Below are 15,003 nucleotides of genomic sequence, written 5' to 3'. Positions count from 1 at the left end.
TTTAACACGGCACAAGGAGAACCATGACATGAGTTTGTGGTACAATGAGTTGGATATTTGGATAAAACTGGTTCCTTCTTGCTGGTTGCAAGGTTCTGCAAAATCCAGGGGCAGAGATCATACTTGCAGGGAAGAAATTATGTAGGAAACTTAATTAATCCTATCATCTGTGGCTCAGAGTTCTTTAGAGAAGATGGCAATAATTCCCTTTGTGGAGTGAACTATGGAAAGCTGTCTTTTATTAGAAGGGAGCCAAAAAGAGAGACAAAAGTCTCTTTATTAGAGGAGAATGCAGAGAACCAATGTTCTGGTTTGAAGGACTGGTGTCTGCTAACAAAGGCAGAAGCCTCTCTTTAAAATCGAGAATGTAAACCCCCTCCCTCCAAATTATTATAATTTTGAAATCATGGGGCTCTCAGGCAAAGATATGGGAAAATTAGGAATAACAGTTCTTTACTAGGAAAATTAAAATAGAAATACAGTATTACAGAGAACAATCCCAAACAGTGCCAGAGTCAGAATCCAAGCTGACACCCGTCAGTCAGTCAGGGTGGTGGCAGCAGTCCCATTCAATGGTGGCTGCATCCTCCTGCAGTGGCAGATGTGGTTCAGCTGGAGCAGTGCTCCTGGAGAAGGTGCAGTTTCCTCTGAAGGTGCAGGGATGATGTGGAAAGGTCTGGCTTTCCTCTGGAATCCAGTGGAAAGAAGGTCCCTTGGTGTCCAAAATGTCAGTTTTTCTCTGGGTAGGAAAGGCTTGGCTGCTCCCCCTGGCTGGAGCATCTCCCAGTGGGATGATGGAATTTTATCAGCCATGCAGTGGGACTGAATGGGCCAGCAGCAGATGATATCTCCTGGAGGGAGGATGGGCTGTGGAAAGATAAAGATGATTGCCCCAGCTGGTTTAAAGCTGGCCCATTAGCAGATAATATGTGCCAGGAGATCAGGGTCACTGCCCCACCTGACTCAACAGATGGTGATAGAATCCACATTGCTGGCCACATCCTGTATTGCGACCCAAGACAACCAGCTCCTAAATTAAGAAGAAAAATATTTAAATGTTCTGAACATACTGGAAATTGTGGATTTCCAATGCTCTTGAAATGAGTAGGTAAAGCAGTGAGGTGGGACAATAGAAGATCTGTATCTTTCAGAAAGGTGCACATCAGTTGCTACAGCACAGATGCAAAAGTGTTTCAAAGAAATGGGAAACAATTGACTTTATTATAATAAAATCCTGCTTTTCATATCAATGATATATTTATATTATGTAGTGGAAAATGGGAGGTAGTGAACTCCAAGTCATCCTGCAGGGGTTGGAACTAGATGATCTTTAAGGTCCCTTCCAACCCAAACCACTGTAGGATTCTCATCTTGCATTCAGCATGTCAGCTGAAAGGTAAATAAATCTCTGTCTCAGAAATCTGTCAGTGTTTTGGAAGGCAGAGCTCTTCTGCTGCCTCCTCACCTCAGCTACAAGAATTTGCTTGTGTCTGTAGAACCTTCTGAAATCAGAGATATTTATGACTCCGAATTGCATTTGGAGGCTCAAAAGCCCTCAGAGCAGCGTTATGGAAACGTAGAAATAAAAGCTTCAAGGTGGTCAGCAGTGCAGAGGAGTCTCAAATGTCACCAATTGTCCCTGCAGCCAGCAGGGGAAGCTGGGACAGTTCTGTATGAAGCAGAGCTGCTGCACTTCGCTGAGGACCTGAAGAAGTGGAAGGACAGATACGTCGTGATCAAGAATGACTACACTGTGGATTGCTTTGAGACCAAAGAGGTGAGTGCTGCTCCTGGATCTGCTTGTACACCACCAGACAAACCAGCAGCAAGTGGATTTGCTGCTGCTGCCTTGCCTCCAGCAGTAGGAGGTGAAACCTTGTCCTCGTCAGGGTGGCTCCAGTGGAAGCCCCACAGGGATGCTGAGGGTGCTGCCAAGTGCCCTGCCTTGGACAGATACATCAGCAGGAACTAACAAATCCTTTTAACAGCACTTGAACCTTGCTGTGTCTGTCCCAGAACACTTTGCATCTCTGCATCCCTGTGATCCATCCCTGTGCTGCTGCAGTTGGATCTGAAGCAGCAGGGTTTGGGTGGCTCCAGGCTGACTACAATGCAGGTTTTTGCCATAGTCAAACTAGTCCTGCCTGACAAATCCAACAAATTGGGCTCAGGAGAAAATCCCATCCTTTTTCCCTCCCTTCCATCCCTGACTCCTCACCACAGCAGATAAACACTGAGAGGATATTTTCAAACATGTTTTTTACATTTAACCATGCTTTAGATTTCACATGCCATGGGAAAATTTCCAAAATGCAGCCTGACAAAAAGATTGTCCCTTTGGGCAATATCCCCATGCATTAGGATCACAGGATATCCTGAGATGGAAGGGACCCACAAGGATCACGGAGTCAGCTCCTGGTTTTGCCAGTGAATTGTGTATTTTATGTTTTCTCTCTCCTTAAATCTCTGTTTGACAATACTTCCTCTCTATTGATTTTCCAGGCCTACCAGAAGGGAGCCAGCCCTAAATATCACATTATTCCTGCAGGAGGCAAAGTTCTGACTTCAGAAGAAGATTACAATTTACTGTCTGATAAACATTTTCCAGACCCTCTTGGTAAGTCCTGCTCAAAGCCAAAGTACCAAAGCCCAGGCTCTGTTCCTTAGTCTGTTCTGGAAAGGCTTTCAGTCTCCAATTTAAAATGGGGTAGCAGGAGATGCCCACAGCCCTTTTCCCAAGCTCAAGCACAGCTCCAGAGTGGGTGAACAAAGCAGATGCTGTAAGCCAACATTCAGAGAAATGCTGGCTCCCTTTCTTCCCAGCATCCCAGCACAAAGCTGCTGGAAGCTGTGCAGAAGCAGGGCAGGAACCACAGAACCATTGTTCCCGGGGTTTGTTAATATTCCTGGTTTATTTGTTTCCATTTTTAGATGCCAGCTGTCTGTGTTGACTCACAGCTGATAATATGTCCCACAGAGAGGGCAGGAAGGTGGCTGCTCCTGAGTTTGTTGTTTCTGAGCCAGGAACTGCTGTGGTCCTGCCTGCCCCCACTCCACCAAGATGGAGAAAATTCAGGTTTTATGGAAGCAGTCTCACATTGCAAATCTCACAGAGTCAGATTTGGAGAATGGGATGCCACATAACAAAAAGGTTTAAGGGCAACTTGAAGACAAGGATTTATTTTTTGAGTCCTTTAAATCCTTAGCATTTAAAAGTTAGGTGCCCTCTCACAAGGCACAGGGTGGTCAGAGTGGCTGGGAGGTGTCCACACAGCTCCTCCAGTTGGGGTTGAGTCATCTGGAGCTTCCCATGGCTCTCCCTTCAAAAGGATAATCACTTCATCTTCATGGTCCTTCTCCCTGCCTGTGTGGTGCTGAAGACCCTCCAAGATGAAGCTTTTGTGTCTGGATTCTCAGTGCATATCAGTGACTCCAGTTTGGGTTTGGTCATCCCTAAATGTGCTGTCCAGCATCTCCTGTGTGCAGGAACCTGGGACAGGTGGGAGCTGGAGGTACTTGGTGCTTTCTTTACATCACCTGCAAAGGCTTGAAATGACAGTTTTAAGGGCAGTTGTGTGTGGAAATCCTGGAACCAGGGAAAACACTGCTGTTCCAACACTATCTGTTAAATGCAGTTTGGTTCTATAAGAAAGTCCATATGCTCTTAAATGGTCTTTATGTGGAACAGATCAAAGCTCCCCTCTAATTTATTTATCTGCCATGAAAGCCATTTCCCTAGCAGCTACAATCCAGTGATGTAGTTTCTCTGAAATTTTGCCAAAACCAGATTTTTGGCACCTTGAGTACAAAGCAAGAGCCATCAAGTTGCTGTGGTGTAACACAGAGAGGTGGTAGATGCCAGCTGAGTGTGCCCATCCCAGCTGTCCCCCTGCCCTCTGTGCCCTGTCCCCTGGGCTGGGAGGGAGATCACCCTGCTCCAGAGCTCTGGCACAGAGGAAGCCTGCAGCTCTCAGACGGGTGTTTCTGTGCAGGCTCCAGCGAGGAGGCGGCTGCAGCCTTCGTCCCTCTCCCAAAGGAGTTCCCGGTGTACCTGTGGCAGCCCTTCTGCAGGCACAGCTACTACTGCTGCCCAGAGGCAGCGGCACAGAGCCGCTTCAGCGCCGTGCTGGGGGACTGCGTGCGGCACTGCAACCACGGTGAGTGCATGGGGACACTGCAGCACTGCAGCCACGGTGAGTGCACTGCAACCACGGTGAGTGCATGGGGACACTGCAGCACTGCAGCCACGGTGAGTGCATGGGGACACTGCAGCACTGCAGCCATGGTGAGTGCATGGGGACACTGCAGCACTGCAACCATGGTGAGTGCACTGCAGCCACGGTGAGTGCATGGGGACACTGCAGCACTGCAGCCATGGTGAGTGCATGGGGACACTGCAGCACTGCAGCCATGGTGAGTGCATGGGGACACTGCAGCACTGCAACCACGGTGAGTGCATGGGGACACTGCAGCACTGCAACCATGGTGAGTGCATGGGGACACTGCAGCACTGCAGCCACGGTGAGTGCATGGGGACACTGCAGCACTGCAACCATGGTGAGTGCACTGCAGCCACGGTGAGTGCATGGGGACACTGCAGCACTGCAGCCACGGTGAGTGCATGGGGACACTGCAGCACTGCAGCTACGGTGAGTGCACTGCAACCACGGTGAGTGCATGGGGATTGCGTGGGATATTCCGGCCATTCCAACCATGGTGAGTGCAGAATGGGACTGTGTGGGACATCCCAACCATGGTGAGTTCAGGATGGGGACAGTGTGGGACATCCCAACCATGGTGAGTTCAGGATGAGGACTGCGTGAATGTAAGAAATGACGTTCACTTTTAGAAGTTCAAAAGTTTATTAAACCTTAACAAAAGTACAACAAAAGGCTGAATAAGGAGAAGGAGCAGTGCTGGGAGTCCCTGTTGCTGGTGGCCATGTGCTCGTTTACAAAATGGATACTCTGGTTTTTATATTCTTAGCCCTTCCCAAAGTCTTGTCAGTCAGCTCTTTGTCTGCCATCCATTGCTGGATATTACTTTCTTATATCTTGACTGGAGGTGTAGTAAGCCAGCCCTCCCCAAATGCCCTGTCCACCAAAGCCATCCTGTGACAACAATACAAGGAGAAAGGGAAAGAGGGCTGTGGGAGGATATATTACAATAACATGGTTATACATCTACAAAACTTCTCTTAAGATACACATAATATTCATCTCTTAATTGTGAGGGCCAACCATCACATTACCCATCTCTAACAGTGAGGCATTCCAACCATGGTGAGTGCAGGATGGGGACTGTGTGGGACATTCCAACCATGCTGAGTGCAGGAAGGGCTCAGCCTGGGACAGTGTCACCCACCCAGGAATGCTGGAACAGCTGCAGGAAAATGCAAGTTACTCACGAAAGATGCTTGGCTTCAGCACCCTGAGGAATAAATCAACACAGCCCTGCTGCTTGCTGTGCTGGGAAAACACTTAAGCAGGGATTGGAGTGCAGTGGGTGTGAGCTTGGGGAGAAAACATTGGAATTGCCTTGGAAATTGTGTGGTGATCCTCCTAAAGAGGTGTTTATTAACCTGCTTTTTCAAGCTGGCTAATGCACCACAGCTATAGAGTCAGGAATAATGGAATATCCTGAATTGGAAAGTACCCACAAGGTTCATGGAGTCCAACTCCTGGTCCCAGTGCTGCCAAGGTGATGCACAATCCCCATTCCCAATACTATCCAGGAGGTACACAGTCCCCATTCCCAATGCTATCCAAGTGCCATGACACTCTGGACTTAGCTCCTCACTGAGGTTTGGTAGGGAGATGGGGACACAATCAAGTTTTCCTGGCACTCCATGACTTGAAGCCTGTTCATGATGTTTGGGGATTTTAGTTTCTCTCCTGGAACAAGTGTAATGGGTTTCACAAAGCTTTTGGCAGCCTGGTTTTTCCTTAAAGTTCAGCACATCACTCTAGGGGCCAATCCTGGACTGGCAGAAGATGGATTTAGATGACCTTAAGAAGTCTTTTCCATCTCCAAAGCCTGCAAGTCTGCACTTCATTATATTTCATATGGCTTAGCTATTGCTCATTTATGTATCTGTTCCAGGATTTATCCCTCTCAGCTTTTCCTGTGGTCCAGTTTTTATCTGACAGACAATGCTTCAAGGCTCATCCTTACTCTTCTGCCCAACAGGGTGAGAAGCAGATAAAGAAAGTCTGGGTTAGGACCTACTGTTGTACCAGGAAAAGAGTTTTACCAGCTATCAGGGAAGCAGGAGCCCTTTTATTTCTTGGAGAATCTAGGTGCTGCAAGTGGAAAAATTGTCACTGACAAGCACCCCAGTAACCTGAACTCTGCCCTTGGAGAGAAGTTTTTTTCCCAAGGGCTTCATATTGATTCCTATTCATTTGCACAACACTGAAAAATATTTGGTTATTAGTACTTTTTTAAAGTCTTTTTTGCAAACATTTCTGCTGGCAAAAACAGGTGTGTGAGCAATCTAACAAAGTTTCAGCTATGTGCAGCAAAACAATGGGTAGTAAGGATTGCAGTAGGAAATTTGACTGTGCTCTTTTATTAAAAATGGTTGAAAAGAGAAAAGAGCTATGAAAAATCCTTCATGTTTGATTGTGAAATATAATTTAGTGGGATAAGGAGCATGGATCAAAGCAATGCTCACTCCACCTTTTCCCAAAGTGCCTAGTTCCCATTTACCAGGCAGATTTGGCAAGAGCAGGACAAAACGAAATGTCACATCTGATCAGAAGTAGCCTTTCTGTCCCTGCTGTGATCTGCCACTCCTGGGAAGGAATGCATTGCCCTGGGCTTTAGCCAAGGAGCTGGAGTTTGTGGCTGCAGTGTGTTTTCCTTCTCCCAGGAAGCAGATTAAACACGGAAAGCTGGAGTGAATCAGCGCTGGGAGCCGCCCTGGCATTCAGCTGCTTCCTGTCCCCAGAGCCTCTCTGTGCAAATACCCAGCCCAGCCTGTGCTTCTGGCATTTCTGGGCACAGCAAAAGCATTTGGATTTCGTGAGCACCACTGGGAAATGGCATTCAGATGTTTGGAGCGTGGGTTGTGTTGTTCCCATCTCGGCTTTCCTCTTGTCTTTGCCCTTTATATCATTGATGAGGGCTTGGTGATGAGGGCTTTGAGGAGACAATCATCTCCTTCACCAGCAATGGAACATGAAGATCAAATGCTTTTTGTGTTTTAATTTGTGAGGTGGTGTGAATAGGGCTGATTAGTACCCAGGGAGCAGCAGAGGAGCCCTGACAGCCCAGTGGGTGCAGTATGGGATTCTTTGGTTTGCCTTATCTCCATGATCCACTTGGATCCACAGCCTGGACTTACCTGGTTCCACCTTGCTCCCTGTTTCCTTAGTGAAATTCTGAGAAGTGCACACCTCAGGTTTGGGGCAAATCTGCTGCTGAAATGTCCACCAACCCCCAGTGGGGATGTTCCATCAGTCCCACAATGGCAGCAGTGAGGGAAAGGCTCAAAATATTCACAGAGCTCTAATGTTAGCTATTCCCCAGGTTTTAATCCTTTATGTTTGCATGCCTTGAACATCAGACTGAAAAACTTCTTGAATTACTTGGGTTTTTTAGGAGGTCTTCTTGCTTCCTATATGTGTTTCACTTAGTATTTGCTGTTGGAAGTGGAGAAGCCTGACCACTTGGTGCTGGGATAGAGGGAAGTCTGCATGATGGGAAGGAAGTGACAAGTAGCTCATTCTGTGAGACACAGAGTTTCACTTCATGAATTTATTTTTTTTCGTCTGGTTTGATTTCACGTCCGCATCTTGACAATCACCCCCCTGACACAGGAAGCTGAGGGACTTTCAAAACCATATCCTGTCATCTCCAATTTCAACAGAAACAACAACAAAAACTACTTTGAGCAATAAATATATGAAAGAAGTCTAGTAAAGAAATACATCAGGCAAGAGAGAAAGAGGAGAGCTCGTGCAGGGCAGATTTTTTTCCTCCATCTCTGACTTTCAGGGTTGCCATTATTGGTGTCTGCATTTCCTTTTTCAGCTCTGAATTTATCTGACAGTAGTTTTTCTCATAAATTTTCTATATTACATGTCTATAGTACCTGTGTAGGACTTAGCAACTCTTGGACTAGAATTCAGAATAAATCCAAAAGCATTGATGAAGGTTGAGAAGCTGACACAAAATCCTTGAGCTGAGGGATGGATGTATCTGTATATCTCTATATACACAGCAGAGCAGCTGTCAGGAGTCCAGACATCACTTTGGAAGGGTTTTTGAGTCCTCATGCCTCAGGCAGGGTGGCCTTTCTTCCCCAGAGAGGAAGATGAAGGGAAGGATTTTCTTGTTGCCTGTTTCCAGTGGATGTGGGGGGAGCAATTAAAGGACAACTGAGGAGGAAATTGCTTTTTATGACATTAGAGAAAAATGTCCTTGTGCACTGGGATGAAAGTGAGGCCTTCTGGAAGCTTTGTGTAGTAATCTGGGGTGGGAAAATGTACAAATGGAAATAATATTTACCCCTTCATCTACCAAGGCTTCAGTCTTGGCTTGTCTCAAGCAGCTGCTGTACTTGAGTTAATTAAATCCCCTTTGGTTAATGAGATAAGACCACCTGTGATCCACATGAATGGCTGAGACTGTGGCAGTTCTTTTCCATCACATGAGTTCCAAAGAGACTTTTCAAACTGATGTGTAAATGTCCATAGGAATATTAATGCTGTCATAACAGACAAAGCCATTTCACTAGAAATACCTTTGATGAGGCTTGTGGGGTGTTAAAAACAACTCACTAAAACTTTTAGGACATGATAGAGAAAATTTTTTTTTGTATAATTTAGAATATTTTGCTTGAAGTAAGACTATTTCTCCTCTTTCAAGGATGATTTTGCTCTACAGCATGAGTTCATTCAATCAGCATGGCTTTTGCCTTTCCTGCCAGTCTGGTTTCCTGCACTGTGGTGAGGATTTTCAGTCTGTAGGAGTGACATTCATTCTGAAACATCAAGATGATGAATGTGCTAAAATCATAATTGCCATTCCATTCTCCTTCTCTCCTTAGGCTGGTTATCTTCTTACACACTACCAAGCATGGGGTGGTGCAGGGGAGCCACTGCCCTGAACCCACCACCCCAGCATGTTTTAGGAGCTGTGGAGACTCATTTGTGCAGAGTAAGGTGGTGCTCAGACTCCAGCATCAAGGTTCTGCAGCAGAGAAATCACAGAATCCTGGAATGGTTTGGGTGGGAAGGAACCTCCTGCCATGGGCAGGGACACCTTCCACTGTCCCAGGTCATTCCAAGCCCCATCCAGCCTGGCCTTGGGCACTTCAGGGATCCAGGGGCAGCCACAGCTTCTCTGGGTACCCTGTGCCAGGGCCCTCCACCCTCACAGGGAACAATTTCCACCCAATGTTCCATCTAACCCTGCCCTCTGGCAGTGGGAAGCCATTCCCTGTGTCCTGTCACTCCACCCCTGGTGCAGAGTCCCTCTCCAGCTCTCCTGGAGCTCCTCTAGGCACTGAAAGACCAAAATAAATTCACCCTTTTCTTCTCCAAATTCCCACCTGCTCCAGGAATATAGGAGTACAGCTGCTTTGGAAAGCACTTAGAAAAATCTCAGAAATAAGTGATACTGTGATCCCTTGTGTGTGTTGATGCAGTGTTCATTAATTTTTTTGGATTATGAAGCCCACAGCTGCTGGTCCCCCCACTGGGGGTTCATTGTGCCCTGTCTGCTTTGAACAGCTTTAATCTGGGTGCTGATAACCAAGCAGTTAACCCTGCTCAGTGTTGGTTTGGTGGCACAGAAGGAAGTTGTGCTGCAAAGCTTTATTAGCTATAAATACAGCATATCCTTCCAGGGCTGTGTCATGCTTGGGAGTGAGCTCATCGAGCTTTTGTTGGTGGTTAGCAGCTTCACACCACATGCTCTGTGGATAATGTGACAGCACACTGCTCTCAGGAAATCCCCAGAGCTGGGAGGGTGATGCCTCTCAGGCCCACAGCACCATACATATCTCACTTTGGATGCTCACAACACAGGACAGCATTTTGTGAGGGTAAAATGTGTGTCCTTTTATTTGAGGGTCATTTTCAGACCCAGGTAACCTCCCTTTTCCTGAGGTGCAGTTCTGAGCTTTTCTCTTCTCCCCATGTTCAAAGCTTTTTCCTTTTCTTACCTGCCATCCCAGTGGGTTGGGACCATTGCTTATTTTTTGGAGACAGAATTTCCACAGTTTAATTTTGTTGGAGCTGATGGCCAGGGCCTTTCACCAGCTGTCTGTGGTATCTATAAAGAGCAGCTCTTAAAACCTGTTGGAGCTCACAAGAGCTCTTAGAAAGGGAAATAATTTTTTGTCATGCTCATTTATTTTTATTTTAAAGACATTGTGGTGCTGGAAGGTTGGCAGAGTGATTCCTTCTCTGCAGGAATATCTCTTGTTTCCTGATGGTCTCCAGCTGCCTCCACCCCAAATCCTTGGGGGATGGCAGAGTGGGAGCACTATCTTTGAAGTACCAGTACCATTATCCTGTCTCTTTAGTCACTTCAGGGATGTGTATTTTCCTCTTTTTTTAACCAGATTTTGTTTTAAAAGAACTAAATTTAAAAAAATAGAAATTGATAATTTTTTAAATTACAGAGTGTGTATAGTAGAAAGCAGGGGAAAAGCAAGTCTAAATATATCTACAAAAGAAACAGATGCCAAGGTGAGAGGGGAATGACTTGGAAGGATGAGAAAATTGGGAAAATTTGCATTTCTTAGCATGAAATCTATTCTCTTGAGGGCAGCATTGTCTAGTGGAAATAAGAAGGGAATCACCAGCTTTTGAGACTGCACTTCAAATTCCATATATTTGTTTATCTGCCTCCTGCTATCCATTTGTAACACCACAAGAAAGAAGGGCCTGCACCAATACCTGTACTGAGATTTATAAAGTGACCAACAAGAAGAAGTTTTGAGAGATGTTTTGGCACTGCCTTCACCAGAGCCACTCTCCATCAAATAGATGAGGAAGCAAGGAAATAATACTGTGAGATCACCTAAAATCAAATGCAGTTTTTATTCATTTATCATATTTGAAAAATTAATAGTAAGTGACATTCTCCTCCTCAGTGAAAGGCCACCAGACTGGAGACTCCTTTGTGATCTTCATCTCCTTCCAGTGATTGTTCTCCTGCCTTCTCCACTCTTTGTCCAAATTCTGTCAATTTAAGTAGTATTTTTGGGCCCTGCTGTCTTGTAGGAGGGAATTAAAAAGTCCTGAGTTTTTTGTATTGGTTGTGAATCTCTTGTGTTGGGAAGAGACACTGGAGAGAGCTGCAGTTCCTGAGGCTGGTGAGCCTGAGCCCCGTGGGCCCTGGTGTGACCATCTCCTACAAAAACAGCCAGCACTGGGTGCCACATTGCTGTAACATCAACTAGTTACCTGCAGGAAGAATTGCAGGATCATATCAATTACATTCCCTGAGTGCAGAGTCTGGCTGGGATGCTGCAGGAAGCAGATGAAGCCAGGGTGGATTGCTGCTGAGTTTTGGTGGTCAGATGAAGGGCGTTATGTGAGAGTCAGCATTTCTTTAATTAAAACCTGGGCTCTGTGAGCTCAGACTGCTGGATTCTAGTTTAACACTTGTTCAGCTATGTCTTTGTGTGAAATGTCAGCCAAAAGGCTGAGGTTATTCCTCGTGGTGGAGCTCACTTTGGTAAAGCACTTTATCCACAGTCAGTAGAGCCCTTCACTGTCACTGGACTGCAGCTGAGTTCAACCATGAACTCAGCCAGACCATGTCCCCAAGTGCCATTAGGGACAGGTACTGTTCAGAGGGACAGTTTAAATGGAATGTTGAAATAATCACTTTTTAGCAGCTATGCCAGTGTTATAAAGGCATCTTCCTTCGCTTATAATTAAGAAAAAATAATCATCTGAGTGATTGAACCTTCTCACCAGCAGCCCCAAGGCAGTGGTGTGCAGTACAGACAGATGCACAGTTTGAACTGGAGTTTTCAAATGCAGATTTCATATTATCATATTATTATATGATAATATAATTTCATATTATCTGGATTTGCTGGAAATCCAGTTAGAGCCAGAGGCAGCTGGAACACTCACCCTCTCTGGTCACAAGGCTCATCTGTAGAATTCTTGCACAAAGCTCTCCAGTGTTCTGGCTGGTGTAGCACCAGTTGATCTGTGGCTGTGGATGTGACCAAATCCATGAGGCAGTAAATTCCTGCTGCTGTTGTTGGACACATGGGATGTGCTGGTGAGTCACAAATGGACAGCCTGTCCTCAGGGGCTTTAGCCATCTCCATCCCCAAGGGTGCAGCTGTCCTGCCAGGGACAGGGCTGGCAGAGCCCACAGGACTGTGGGAATGAAGATTTGCTCATCACTCCCCAGACATTCACCTGCCAAGGGACAGGAGGAGCAGCTCATAGCCCAGGGCACCCTGTCAGGAGACTGCCAGGGCAGCCCAGGCATGGGAGACAGCTGGGACTGGGAGCAGGACCCTCTGAGTTAATTCTTCTGCACCAGGTGCAGGTGCTCTCACAGGGTGTCCAGTAGCCTGCTCCTCTGGGTATCATTTGGATGAGTCAAGGTTTGGCATAATGATGTTTTTTAAAAGAGAAATTATTCACTGCAGGGAAGTTCCTTCCCTCCCAGAAAGCCTTCTGCAGTCCTGAACAAACTGAGCCATGCCATTGAGACATATGCAAGTGTGGGGAGATTATGAAGTCATGGTGCTTCCATCTCCCAAAGTCAAACAGAGCTTTATAGCAGTTATTCTTGCATTTGTAAAAGCAATCTGTGGTTAGCAATATCTTTTATTGAAATTGGGCTCTATGCTTGGATATGTAGAGTCTCTAGGTAAGTTTTCTTTTTTAAAAAATTGTACAGAACAAACAGAATTTTATTTTAATCTCCACATATAAGGGATATTCATTAGCATCTGGAGAAGATGCTTGGGATTAAGCACATAGTATCAGTCTGGGTACCTGTAAAACCTTTTCCTGGAGAACACAGTAGCCTTCCTGGCTCTGAGTGGGGTTTGGGTAAGGAATAGTACAGCACGCTGCCCTAAGCTGCTCCCCTCCACACAAGCAGCAGGACACAGGGATCAGTCAGGCTGGGCTTTAGGAGGGGAGCAGCCCTGGTGCCCTCCCCCGTGGGCTGTGCTCCCTGGCAGTGCTGGGCTCTGGCACTGCCCTGTTTGCAGCTGCAGGCACAGCCCAGCCGCTCCTCGCACGCAGCTGCCCAACAGCCCAGCCTTGTTCCCTGGCCTGCCTGGGCTGCCAGTCCCTGCCCTGCTCCAGCCTCTCCAGGGGCTGCTGCATGCCATGGACACAGCCCTGGCTCTGCCCCGTGGGGCCGTGCAGGATGTGCCTGGCAGCTCTTCCAGCTGGGCACAATCCCCTTCTCTTGAGCCCCGTCCGTGAATGTGGTTCTGTCTCCTGTGCCTGGCCAGCAGCTTCTGCACAGCCCCACTCTGCATGGATCCACTTGTTCAAAGCCTCACCCCCGAGGCCATCCTTTCCTCCTATGGAAAGTGAGAATGAAATTGTCTAAATTGAGCAATTGTAGCAGCCTTGAAGGATAAAGCTTTCTTTCTGCTCGGAGTTGTTTTTTGTAGCAAGACTGCCATGACTGTGTTCGTGTCCTGTGTTTACTGGCATAGGAAAGAATGTGGGATTGGGATTTTATGGCACTTACAGCTTGATGTTTTTCCCATGAGCTATTCAAATGAATCACTCATGGATTTTTAGCACCCACTGCAGTATGGGCTTGGGGACAGTCAGAACAGAGAGAGAATACTCCCTTGAGCATGGATTTAAAACTTGATGATCTTAGAGGGCAGACTCCTGTCAGCACTGGTGCATCACCGTCTCAGCAGGTCCAAGATCAGCCTCTTGTATGGTCTCTTGTCCCTTTGGGCTAGGAGGGAGCACAGCTGTGAAGGAGGAAAACATGTGAGTCATGATTGGAGGGCTGTGGGAGCTGCAGTTTTCCCTCCCTGCAGCCAAACCAGGCCCTCTTCTCATCAAAATATTTTGAGTTTTATTTTGGGAGAACAAAAGTTTTTGAATGCAATGCTTCACCTCAGCTTCTCAGGTGGAACACTCCATTCTTTCATTAAAACTGTGGTCAAAGGATGTTCTCTCAGCACTCAACAGCCTGACTTAAAACTAATACTGAAATTTTAGCACCCTGGTTTGTGACTTGCCATGACAAATGCTATAAATCCTGGAGGCAGCAGTGAAGGTAGAGTTGGGATCTTACCTGATTTTTTTTGTTTGATCATTGTATGAGCTTGGAGCATTTGTGTGATGTCTTTGGATCTCCAAATATCTGCAGATGAGGAATAGTATCAAGAGAGTGGCACTGAGAGAGTGTTTAGTGCCCCTCAGTGTGTTTAACAAACCTTGCTGCAGTCATTCCAGCCAGGCAAAACCCTGAAAGGGCAAATTTTGACATTTGGGCTCTGAGCAGATCTGAAACTATGCAGTTTTCAAGCAGTTTTCAAGCTTCAAGGATGAAGCCCTGATGAAGTTAATTGTAGGTTTCTGTAGCTTTTGTTTTTGTTAAAGTGCATGGAGGAGATATTTCAGGCATTACTGTGGTGTTAATCCTCCACGTTTCCCATAATTTCTCTAATCCCTGCATTGCCTTTGGCCTTTATACAAGGCTCCTGTAAAGCTTCTCTCTTTGCAGTTTCATGAACAAGCCCAAAGAAGTGTTGCTTGACAAGCAAGGCTTGAGAATTTACTCCTGACTCTTCTCATCACAATTGTTTGTATGTGTCAGTACCTTCTACAGCAGCATAATTCCCACTGAGAGAATCAGCATTCCTGTTCTTCCCTCCTTTGTTCTCAGAGTGCACAACAGGACTTCAGCTGCTCAAGGCTGCAGTAGATAATCTTGGAGAGGGGACAAATAAGCCTTTGTGGCTTTGTTTTCCCACAAGATAATAATCCTGACTCTCTGATAGTGAAGACACAGCACTTCAATCCC

General features: G+C 46.4%; 1 protein-coding gene across 2 annotated transcripts in view; it reads left to right on the top strand.

The window, feature by feature from the left end:
* Positions 1 to 15,003, top strand: part of NIBAN1 (niban apoptosis regulator 1) — a 53,804-nt gene that overhangs the window by 25,750 nt on the left and 13,051 nt on the right. Inside the window, exons 3-5 of one of the 2 annotated variants that reach the window (XM_079314594.1) lie at positions 1,646 to 1,777; positions 2,503 to 2,617; positions 3,993 to 4,157. In XM_079314594.1, the coding sequence (XP_079170720.1) occupies positions 1,646 to 1,777; positions 2,503 to 2,617; positions 3,993 to 4,157 (412 nt within the window). The remainder of the gene's footprint in view (positions 1 to 1,645; positions 1,778 to 2,502; positions 2,618 to 3,992; positions 4,158 to 15,003) is intronic. The other variant, XM_079314595.1, reaches the window with a different exon arrangement.

This window comes from Erithacus rubecula (assembly GCF_903797595.1).
Source record: "Erithacus rubecula genome assembly, chromosome: 10".
Classification (NCBI taxonomy): Eukaryota; Metazoa; Chordata; class Aves; order Passeriformes; family Muscicapidae; genus Erithacus; species Erithacus rubecula.
The sequence above is the reverse complement of the archived record's forward strand: the minus strand, read 5'-3'. Positions and strand labels throughout refer to the sequence as shown.